At 49.7% G+C, this 12,013-nt stretch overlaps 1 protein-coding gene across 3 annotated transcripts in view; it reads left to right on the plus strand.

Moving 5' to 3' along the window:
• Positions 1–12,013, plus strand: part of LOC119961966 (protein TANC1-like) — a 145,192-nt gene that overhangs the window by 60,120 nt on the left and 73,059 nt on the right. For all 3 annotated transcript variants that reach the window (XM_038789625.1, XM_038789627.1, XM_038789628.1), the window contains exon 10: positions 1,108–1,274. In XM_038789625.1, the coding sequence (XP_038645553.1) occupies positions 1,108–1,274 (167 nt within the window). The remainder of the gene's footprint in view (positions 1–1,107; positions 1,275–12,013) is intronic.

Below are 12,013 nucleotides of genomic sequence, written 5' to 3' on the forward strand. Positions count from 1 at the left end.
ATAAGACAAAATATAAAGGATAGAATTCTAAAGAGGGTGCAGGGACGTTGGGGTATTTGAGTGAAGATTGTGCTCATTGAAGGTGGCAGGGAATGCTGAGAAAGTGGTTAAAACAATATGGAATCCTGAGCTTTAAAAATAAAGGCATAGAATATAAAAGCAAGTAAGTTATGATAATGGTATGATAACCTGATTATTATTTAAAAAAAATAAATCTAGAGTACCCCATTCTTTTTTTCCAATTAAGGGGCAATTTAGCGTGACCAATCCACCTAGCCTGCACATCTTTTTGGGTTGTGTGGGCAAAACCAACGCAAACACAGGGCGAATGTGCAAACTCCACACGGACAGTGACCCAGAGCCAGGATCGAACCTGGGACCTCGGCGCCGTGAGGCAGCAGGGCTAACCCACTGCACCATGATAACCCGATTATGACCTCCACTGGAGTATTGTGTGCAATTCTGGGCACCAGACGTTTGGACGCGCATGAAGGCTGTAGAGTGGGTTCAAAAATGATTCATGAGGATGGTTCCAGGGTTGAAGAATTTGTTATGTTTAGTTTAGTGGATAGACTGGAGAAGCTGGAATTGTTCTTCCTCGAAGAAAAGATTGAGAAGAGATCTAAAAGAGTTGCACAAAATCATGAGGGGCCTCTAGACAAGAGAAAAACTGTTCCCATTGGCGGAAAGGGCGTTAAAAGGCAGACACAGTTTTCATGATTTGTAAAAGAGGTAACGGCGACATGAGGAAAAAGCTTTTTATGCAGTGGGCGGTTAGGATCTGGGCTTCACTACCTGAAGGAGTAGTAGAGACAGTTTGAACCATGACTCTAAGGGAAATAGGTTAAGCACCTGAAGTGAAATAATTTGCAGGGCTATGGGTAGAGGGTTGGGAGTGGGGCTGGCTATGTTGCTCTTGCGAAGAGCCAACATGGACTTGACAGGCCATATTGCAGCCTCCTGTGCAGTAACCATTCTATGATTCAATCTTCTTTCAGGCAAAAGAACAACATGGCATGGGTATCTCAGTGGGACAGGACAGTCGGGATGTGTGGTGATATAGATCGTGTGTAGTAATGAATGGTAACTTCTAATTTTGTCCTGCAGAAAAGAAGATCCCTGCAGATGACTATATTATTTTAGTAGATGGCTTAAATGAGGCTGAATTCCATAAACCTGATTATGGTGACACAATTGCTTCCTTTATCACTAAAATAATTTCCAAGTTTCCATCTTGGCTAAAGCTGGTTGTTACTGTTCGAACCAATCTACAGGTAAAGACATCGGTTTACATTGGTTGCACTGGCTGAAATTTGCATTTTATGCATTTTAAAATGAAAACAGCTGTATATTTTATTGTAATTAAATGTGTACTTTACACAAGGCATTAATTTTAATGGCACTAACTATTCACATTGATATTTGCTGATACTGTTTTTCTTATGAGCTAGCATTTGTAGATTTGTCATAATTCATGTTGTCAAAATAAAACCTTTTGTTGGTTTGACAAATATCCCTATGAATTCCAGCAATGAAACAATTTATTCAACATAGTGTCATGTACAGTTGGATATTGCATTTCATGTTGACAGAATTGTAGAGAATACAGATAGATATACTAATCTCAAAGATTCAGAGACCCATTGCAACAACATAGATCCAACTTTAATTTGCAGCATTAATTTGCTGTAAAAGATTACACAAGTAAAGTTAACAAAATATTGAAACACAACCCTGTAATCTAACTAGGGACAACAATGAAGAGGAAACCTTTCCATATTGCATTGTTTTTTTTAACCATGAAAATGGATTTATTGGCTGATGGCCAGGTGGCTGGACACCAGAGCAATTAAAATAGTTGAATGTTTATTACATTTATTTGGCTGGTGAACTTTCCTTAATTGCACTTGTAGGCATTTTGTTGAAAGGATTTCAGTTGTTTATTGTTGTACAGCAAATTGATTTTAACAGTGTTGCTCAGGAATAGTTGTCATTCAGTATGTGATCCTCATTAACAGAGCATGAGGTGATAGAATCAGCAGAAGCTGGCAAAGTGCCAAATCAGGTCTTTCATAGAATTTACAGTGCAGAAGGAGGCCATTCGACCCATTGAGTCTGCACCGGCCCTTATAAAGAGCAACCCACTCAAGCCCACGTATCTACCCTATCCCAGCAACCCACACTTAGCCTTTTTGGACACTAAGGGCAATTTAGCATGGCCAATCCACCTAACCCGCACATCTTTGGACAGTGGGAGGAAACCGGAGCTCCCCAAGGAAACCCACGTGCACACGGGGAGGACGTGCAGACTCCGCACAGACAGGGACCCAGCCGGGAGTCAAACCTGGGACCCTGGAGCTGTGAAGCAATTGTGCTAACCACTATGCTGCCGTTCAGCCGTTGAAAGTTAAAATATGTTCTCATCACTTAAACATTGGTTATTTTTGTATAAGTTTGATTCTTCAGAACAATGCAACATACTGTGCCACTAAATGGTGGGCGGGATTCTCCGACCCTCTGCCGTGGGGTGGGGTGGGGGGGGGGTGAATTCTCCGTCGCTGGGGTTTTGGCGGGGGCGGGAATCGTGCCGGTCGGCGGCCACTGGCAGCAGGCCCTTTCCCCAAGCGGTTCTCTGCCCTGCGACGGGTTGAGCGGCCGCCCATTTTCGGCCGGCCTCGCCGGCGTAAATCAAACCAGGTCTGTACCGGTGGGACCTGGCTCAGCAGGCGGCTTGTAGAGTCCTTTTTTTGGGGGGGGGGGGGGGGGTCGGATCTGGCCCGGGGGGGGGGGGGGGGGGGGAGGAGGGATCTGGCACGGTGGCCTGGCCCGCAATCGGGGCACACCGACCTGCAGGCGGGCCTGTGCCGTGGGGGCACTCTTTCCCTCCGTGCCAGCTGCTGTCAACCTCTGCCATGGCTGGCGCGGAGAAGAACCCCCCTGCGCATGCACTGGGATGACGCCAGATGCTGGCGTTCCCAGCCGGCGCAGCACCAAGCCCTTCTGCACCGGCTGGCATGGTGCTAACCCCGCCGGCGCAAGCCTAGCCCCATCCTCCGCACCTTCCGGGCGGCCCGAAGCCAGAGTGGTTCACGCCACTCCTCGGTGCCAGTACGGCCTGCCTCGCCAGGTAGAGGAGAATCCCGCCAGGTATTTTTCACAGACAGGTGCCAGCATAGAGAATTACTTGAATGTTCAGGTTAAAAGGCCTTTTAATAAAACCTAATTGGGGTATTCAACCCATTGCTTGCTTTAAATCTAAATTGGACATTTATTTCTCATCAGGATGCCACAAGAGAAAATTGTGTTAATTTTTAATCTTTTTCATATATGTATACATCTGTAATAAAATATTGCTTCAGCATGCAATTCTTGCCAACATTTCCATTTTAGCGTCTTGTGTGCATAGGGATAATTTAAATGCTGTATGTAAAGTTGACATATTGTAATTGTATCTTGCATCTCCTATATTCCCCACTCTTGTGAAGATGCTGCAGTACCGCCACTGGTTAGAGAATATAATTACAGTCTGACAAGTTTGTATTGACATTTCCATCATAATTGTGGACACTCAAAATACACAACAGCTATATCAGAATACAGATAAAATATTGAATTTCTGAGTTGTCCACGTATATAATTAAATCTTCAAGATGAAACAGCAGTCAACTCAGAATTACCTTAATTGTGTTTTCTTTACAGCAGTTACATTTTATGATCTTAAGATCTGGGGTGCCAAATTTTGAGGTGCTAGAGCTCTAAGAAAATGTTGGCCATATCATTTCTAAATCTACTATTACATTGTTTTCCAGTGTATTTAATTCCCCACATGTCAGTAAACCTATGCTTTTTAAGTGAAAAATATTAATACTGGTAGGCATTTTATTTTGAACTATGTTGTGGTATTTTGAATCATTAGCCTTTATCATAGCTTTGTTGCATATGCAACAATTTTGTTATTTAATTCAAGCCTATTAAAACATGAATTACAGAAACCTTTAATTTTGACTGGGGGATGGTATAGAGGGAACACTGTTTTTCTTGAGTTATATTGATATAAATTAGACCTGGGTGTACAGGGCATGATTTCAACAATTGAAGATGAGACGAGACTTGGAAGCACTGTGAACTGTGATGAGCATGGTGAGAGTGACAGGATATAGACAGGCTGGTGGAATGGGCAGACACATGACAGATGAAATTTAGTCTAGAGAAGTGCAAAGTGATACATTTTTGTCAGAAGAATGAGGAGAGGGGACATAAAATAAAGGGTACGATTCTAAAGGAAATGCAGGAGCAGAGGGACCTGGCTGTATATGTGCGTAAATCATTGAAGGTGATGGGGCATGTTTTTAAAATAAATTTAGAGTACCCAATTATTTTTTCTTTTCAGTTAAGGGACAATTTAGTGTGGGCAATCCACTTAACCTGCACATCTTTGGGTTGTCTGGTTGAAACCCATGCAGACATGGGGAGAATGTGCAAACTCCACAGGGACAGTGACCCAGGGCCAGGATTCGAACCTGGGTCCTCAGTGCCGCAGTCCCAGTGCTAACCACTGCAGCAAATGCCGCCCATGTGATGGGGCATATTGAGAAAGCTGTTAATAAATTATACAGAATCCTAGGTTTTATAAATTGGGGCACAATACAAAAGCAAGCAAGTTATGAATCGTCATCAAAAAAACTGGTCTATCCTCAATGACCTGAAAGTCACAGGGAAAGTGAAACAATTTCATTGAACTGTTATTCTTCTGCCATTAAGCAGTCCAGTAAGTTATTTTGTAAATTTAAAAAAAAAACTCTTCCAATTAAATTTGCCCAGGAACTTCCTGAATTTGAAACACTGAAAAGTGGGGAGTGAAGTTCCCTCCTCGCCCCACCCCACCTCTGAAACCTCTTTGCCAATTTGGATGCTCGCAAAAGCTTGTTCTGGCCAATTCCAGAGTGCATGTAACTTTTGAACCAGAATGTAAAATGGGTGAGGGAAAGTGTGCACAGAAATGTAAGGCAACTAGTTTAAACATTTAGGTTAAGGAGCTGCATCCTCCTCCTGCCACCTTCAGGACACGTACAAATTGTTTTGTATATGGCACTGCAGCCTATGTATATTTAAGTTTCCCTATTTGTTTAAAAACATAAATCGCAGTCAAGTCTCCATATGCTGCTTATTTTGGATGGTTATACATTCACATTGTTGTAGCTTTCCCTCCCGTTTGGATACTGCTCAATGTCTTTAAAGTGTGTTCTGTGACATCAGACAAGTGCAAAGGGATTTCTCGAAGCATGACACATCATGAAGACATGGTACTGGGCACAGAAATTGTTTTCAACGCTGATGCTTGTTTGATTTATGTTAAACCTTTGTAGTAATAACGACAATGGCTGAACTGTTTTGAAGTTCGGGGTGGGGGAGAGGAGAGAAAGAATGTGGGATGTGCGGAGGAGGGGCTAGTCCAGCATAGGTCAAAGGCCTTCTCTACGTCCATTGACACAAATCACCTCTGGCACTGGTCCCCACCCCCCCTGATTGGGGTCATAATTCTATAGAATAGAATTTATAGTGCAGAAAGAGCCATTCAGCCCAATGAGTCTGCACCGGCTCTTAGAGCCCTACTTAAGCCCATACCTCCACCCTATCCCCATAACCCAGTAACCCCACTTTACCTTTTGGACACGAAGGGACAATTTAGCATGGCTAATCCATCTAAACTGCACATCTTTGGCTTGTGGGAGTAAACCAGAGCACCTGGATGAAATTGGGGAGAAAGTGCAAACTCCACCGTCACCCGAGTCCGGAATTGAACCCAGGTCCCTGGAGCTGTGAGATATTAGTGTTAGCCACGACTTCCGGTTGCGGCTATGACTAGCTAAGCCGCACATTTGGAAGCTCCTGCAACAAAGGTGTTTTTGGGCCAATTGGAGGGCCCCAACGGCGCTGAAAAAACGAATCCCGGTGGGGGAAGGTCCCCTGAGGAGAACTAGACCGATTTTATGGTCGGTACCCGGAGTGGAGCGGCAAGAAAAACGGCAGCAGCTCCCCAAAAAAAGCGGGGGAAGAAAATCAAAATGGCGGCCGGCGGTGCATCGGAGGAGTGGAAGAAATGGGCGGAGGAGCAGCAGGCCGCTCTCCTCCGTTTTTTCACGGAGATGAAAGTGGAACTCTTAGAGTCCATGAACGCGACGGCCACCAGGTTGGTGGGAGCCCAGGCGATCCAAGAGGCGTCGATTAAAGATCTGCAGCAGGAGATGACCGCGAGGGAGGAGGAGGCCACAGTCATCGGGGCAAAGGTGGAGGTGCACGAGGCACTCCACATGAAGTGGCAGAGCCGCTTCGAGGAGCTGGACACTCGGATGAGGAGGAAAAATTTGAGGATCCTGGGCCTGGAAGAAGGCCTGGAGGGGTCGGATCTCCCGGGATATGTGGCGGAGATGTTGAGCTCCCTGATGGGGGAAGGGGCCGGTCCGGCACCCCTGGAATTGGAAGAGGCATACCGGGTCATGGCCAGGAGGCCTAGGGCAAACGAGCCCCCGAGGGCGGTGCTGGTGCGGTTCCAGCGGCTAAGTGATCGAGAGAAAGTCCTGAGGTGGGCTAAAAGGGAGAAAAGCAGCAAGTGGCAGAACTCGACGGTAAGGGTGTACCAGGACTGGAGTGCGGAGGTGGCAAAGCGGCGGGCCCGGTACAACCGGACAAAGGCGGTGCTACACGCGAAAAAGATCAAATTTGGAATGCTGCAACCGGCGCGCTTGTGGGTCACCTACAAGGACCAACATCATTATTTCGAGTCCCCAGAGGAGGCCTGGACCTTTGTACAAGAGGAAAAGTTGGACACGAACTAAAACCTGGGAGCACCGGCGGTCGTAGCCGCCGGGGGACTCTTGATTGAGCAAGTGGCCCTTTTCTTTTTCAGGCCAGGTCGGAACTGGGTAACAGTTTCGTGGATTGTTTGGGGTGTTTTATTTTTCTCGAACGGTTGACTTTTCTGAATATTTTGAAGGTTTCGAGTTGTTGGGTGTTTCTGTATATTTGTACTGTTGAAATCTCTATTGTGGGTCGTTGGCTTCTTATGGGGTGTTTTTTCCCGTTTCCAATTTCCCTTAGTTATTTACCCCTCTTACCCTTTTTCTTTGGGTGCTTGGGGGGGTTTTTTGTTCTTTTTTTTCTTTTCGGGTTATGGTTATCTGCGGTTATTTATACTGTTTGATGGAGGGTGATGGTTGGGCACACTGTTAGTTGATAGTTAGTTAATTATTTTGTTATTTAAGTATGTAGTTAAGTATTTATGTATTTAGTTGCCATTGGGTATTTGTATTTATATCGTTAAGTTGGGGAGACGGGACGGGGGGGAGCGGGTTGATTATGCGGGTCTTTCTCGGGGGTTTTAAGGGGATCTTTCACGGGCGCAGATGGGGTGAACCGGGAGGAGTCGGAATGTGGCAGGAGCAGCCGGGTCAGCGGAGACCAGCTGACTCTCGGGAGTACGATGTGGGGTACATCGCGGCTAGGAGGGGTCCTAGCCAGGGGGGGGGGGGGGGGGGGGGGGCTGGGGGGGGACACCGGGTTGCTGCTGGAAAGACCAGGGACGAGAAGGGGAGAGCCGGGGGGGTGGGGGGGGGGGGCCATCGCTATGGGAAGCGGGTCAGAAAAGAAGGGATGACCCGGGGCGAGCAAGGGACAAGACATGGCTAATCGACAGGGAGTAGGGACGGGTCGCTCTGCGACCCGATTGATCACGTGGAACGTAAGGGGGCTGAATGGGCCGGTCAAAAGATCAAGGGTCTTCTCACACCTGAAGGGACTGAAGGCTGATGTAGCAATGCTGCAGGAGACTCATTTGAGGGTAGCAGATCAGGTCCGCCTGAGAAGGGGGTGGGTGGGACAGGTGTTCCACTCAGGCTTGGATATCAAGAACCGGGGGGTGGCGATTTTGGTGGGGAAGAGGGTGTCGTTTGTGGCGGCAGACAAGGAGGGCAGGTACGTGATGGTGAGGGGTAGGCTGCAGGGAGAGAATGTGGTACTGGTAAATGTGTATGCCCCGAACTGGGACGACGCGGGTTTTATGAGGCGCCTGCTGGGCCTCATCCCGGGACTGGAGGCAGGGGGCCTGATCATGGGAGGGGACTTTAATACGGTGTTAGACCCTGGGCTGGATAGATCGAGTTCCAGGACGAATAGGAGGCCGGCAGCGGCAGAGGTGTTAAGGGGGTTCATGGAGCAGATGGGAGGGGTAGACCCATGGAGATTTGGTAGGCCTAGGGCGAGGGAGTATTCTTTTTTCTCCCACGTCCACAGAGTGTACTCTAGGATCGATTTTTTCGTATTGAACAGGGGGCTGATACCGAGAGTGCAGGACACGGAGTACTCGGCCATTGCGATATCGGACCATGCACCACATTGGGTGGACGTGGACATGGGGGAGGCGCGGGACCAACGCCCGTTGTGGCGCCTGGATGTAGGGCTGTTGGCGGACGAAGAGGTGTGCAGAAGGGTGAGAACGGGCATTGAGAACTATCTGGGTACGAATGACACAGGTGAGGTGCAGGTGGGGACGGTCTGGGAGGCCTTGAAAGCAGTGATTAGAGGAGAGCTGATCTCCATAAGGGCACACAGAGAGAGGAAGGAGAGGCAGGAAAGGGAGAGGCTGGTGGGGGAGCTCCTAGAAGTAGATAGGAAATATGCGGCGGCGCCAGAGGAGGGGCTATTAAGGGAGCGGCGTAGCTTGCAGGCCAGGTTCGACCTACTGACCACTAGGAAGGCGGAAATGCAGTGGAGAAGGGCGCAGGGTGCGGCGTATGAGTACGGGGAAAAGGCGAGCAGGATGCTGGCACACCAGCTTCGTAAGCGAGATGCAGCCAGAGAGATTGGGGGAGTGAGAGAGAGGGGTGGGGATGTAGTGCAGAAGGGGCAAGAGGTGAATAGGGTCTTTAGGGACTTCTATAGGGAATTGTATAGGTCTGAACCGCCGAAGAGGAGAGGGGGAATGAAGAACTTTCTCGACAAATTGGGGTTCCCAAAGGTACAGGAGGAGCTGGTGGAAGGGTTGGGGGCGCCGATAGAGCTGCAGGAGCTAATTAAAGGGATAGGCCAGATGCAGGCGGGGAAGGCGCCGGGGCCGGATGGGTTCCCGGTGGAGTTTTACAGGAAATTTGTGGACTTGGTGGGTCCAGTGCTGGTGCGAGCCTTCAATGAGGCGCGCGAGGGGGGGGATCTGCCCCCAACAATGTCGCAGGCCCTGATCTCCTTGATTTTGAAGCGGGACAAGGACCCGGTCCAGTGCGGGTCCTACAGGCCCATCTCCCTCCTGAATGTTGACGCCAAGCTGTTAGCAAAGGTCCTGGCAACCAGGATAGAGGACTGTGTGCCAGGGGTAGTCCATGAAGACCAGACGGGGTTCGTGAAGGGACGCCAACTTAACACAAATGTCCGGAGATTGTTAAATGTGATTATGATGCCAGCAGTGGAAGGGGAGGCGGAGATAGTGGTAGCGCTGGACGCGGAGAAGGCATTTGACAGGGTGGAGTGGGAATACTTGTGGGAGACGTTGGAAAGGTTTGGGTTTGGGGAGGGATTTATCAAGTGGGTAAAACTGCTCTATTCAGCTCCGATGGCAAGTGTGGTAACAAACGGGAGGAGGTCAGAATATTTTGGGCTCCATCGAGGTACTAGGCAGGGATGTCCCCTATCTCCCTTACTCTTTGCATTAGCGATTGAGCCGTTGGCGATGGCACTGAGGGGTTCAGGGGGGTGGAGAGGACTGACAAGGGGAGGGGAGGAACATCGGGTCTCGCTCTATGCGGATGATATGTTGTTGTATGTGGCAGACCCGGAGGGGGGAATGCCGGAGGTAATGGGGATACTAGCGGAGTTCGGGGACTTTTCGGGATATAAATTAAATCTGGGGAAAAGTGAGGTCTTTGTAATACACCCGGGAGACCAAGGGGAGGGAATTGGGAGGCTCCCCTTCAAAAGAGCAGTTAAAAGGTTTAGGTATTTGGGGGTGCAGGTGGCAAAGAACTGGGGGACCCTCCACAAGTTGAACTTTTCCAGACTGGTGGAACAGATGGAGGAGGAGTTTAAGAGGTGGGACATGGTGCCGCTGTCGCTGGCAGGGAGGGTGCAGTCAGTTAAAATGACGGTCCTCCCGAGGTTCTTGTTTTTGTTCCAGTGTCTGCCCATCTTCCTCCCCAGGGCCTTTTTCAAGAAGGTAACGAGTAGTATCATGGGGTATGTGTGGGCACATGGCACCCCGAGAGTTAGAAGGGTCTTTTTGGAGCGGAGTAGGGATAGTGGAGGGCTGGCGTTACCCAACCTTTCAGGATATTACTGGGCGGCAAATACATCGATGGTACGAAAGTGGATGATGGAAGGGGAGGGGGCAGCCTGGAAGCGCATGGAGAGGGCGTCCTGCGGCAACATAAGCTTAGGGGCACTGGTAACGGCACCATGGCCGCTCCCTCCCACGAGGTATACCACGAGCCCGGTGGTGGCGGCCACCCTCAAGATCTGGGGGCAGTGGAGGCGACACAGGGGGGAAGTGGGAGGTCTGATAGGGGCACCACTAAGAGGGAACCACAGATTTGCGCCGGGAAACACAGGAGGGGGATTCCAGAGCTGGCAGAGGGCGGGTATTAGACAACTGAGGGACTTGTTTATAGAGGGGAGGTTTGCGAGCCTGGGAGAGCTGGAGGAGAAATTTGGGCTCCCCCCGGGGAACACGTTCAGGTACCTCCAAGTGAAGGCATTTGCCAGACGACAGGTAGCGGGGTTTCCCGCGCTCCCCGACAGGGGGGTGAGTGATAGGGTGCTATCAGGGGTCTGGGTCGGGGAGGGGAAGATCTCGGACATCTATAAGATTATGCAGGAGGTGGAGGAGGTACCAGTAGAGGAGCTGAAAGATAAGTGGGAGTTAGAGCTGGGGGAACAGATAGAGGACGGGACATGGGCAGACGCCCTGGAGAGGGTCAACTCGTCGTCGTCATGTGCGAGACTAAGTCTCATTCAATTTAAGGTACTGCATAGAGCCCACATGACGGGGACAAGGATGAGTCGGTTTTTCGGGGGTGAAGACAGGTGTATTAGATGTTCGGGAAGCCCTGCGAATCATGCACATATGTTTTGGGCATGTCCGGCACTGGAGGAGTTCTGGAAGGGGGTGGCAGGGACGGTGTCGAGAGTGGTGGGGTCCAGGGTCAAGCCAGGATGGGGACTTGCGATCTTCGGGGTTGGGGTGGAACCGGGGGTACAGGAGGCGAGGGAGGCTGGAATATTAGCCTTTGCGTCCTTGGTGGCTCGGAGGAGGATCCTGATTCAGTGGAGGGACGAAAGGCCTCCGAGTGTTAACACCTGGTTAAACGACATGGCAAGCTTCATCCAATTGGAAAGGATCAAATTCGCCCTGAGAGGGTCGGTGCAGGGGTTTTCCAGGCGATGGCAACCCTTCCTAGACCTCTTGGATCAGAGATAGAAACTGAGGCCGTGACAGCAGCAACCCGGGAGGGGAGGGGAGGGCGGGGAGGGGGGGGGGGGGGGGGGGGGGGAGGGGGGACAAAGACGAAGGAAGTACGGTAGCGGTGGTGGCACGGGCAAGGCCTGCCCGAGGACGCTGCTAGAAATTATAAGTTGGTCTGACTGTCGGTTCGCCGGCGGGGGTGGGGGGGGGGGGGGGGGGGGTGGGGGGGGGGGGACGCGCGGGTAGGGGGGGGGGGGGGACTTTTTTCTTTTTCTTGTTAAGTAGGGGGGTTTGACTTTGTTTTGTTATAATTTAAATGTAAATGTAGGGGGGGTTAAAATGTTTGTATTTTGAAAAATTCAATAAAAATTATTTAAAAAAAAAAAATTAGTGTTAGCCACTGTGCCACCATGACGTTTAGCAGCCTCCTAACTAGAAAGCTGCCTCCCATTCACAAGCCCCATTTGCTCCTCTGAGACCACTTCAGGTACACATCCCTCCAACCTTCTCGTCAATATCTTTCCCAGGACTTTCATATCTGTGTTCAGCAGCAAGATGGCCCTATAG

Source organism: Scyliorhinus canicula, chromosome 2 (genome assembly GCF_902713615.1).
Source record: "Scyliorhinus canicula chromosome 2, sScyCan1.1, whole genome shotgun sequence".
NCBI lineage: Eukaryota > Metazoa > Chordata > Chondrichthyes > Carcharhiniformes > Scyliorhinidae > Scyliorhinus > Scyliorhinus canicula.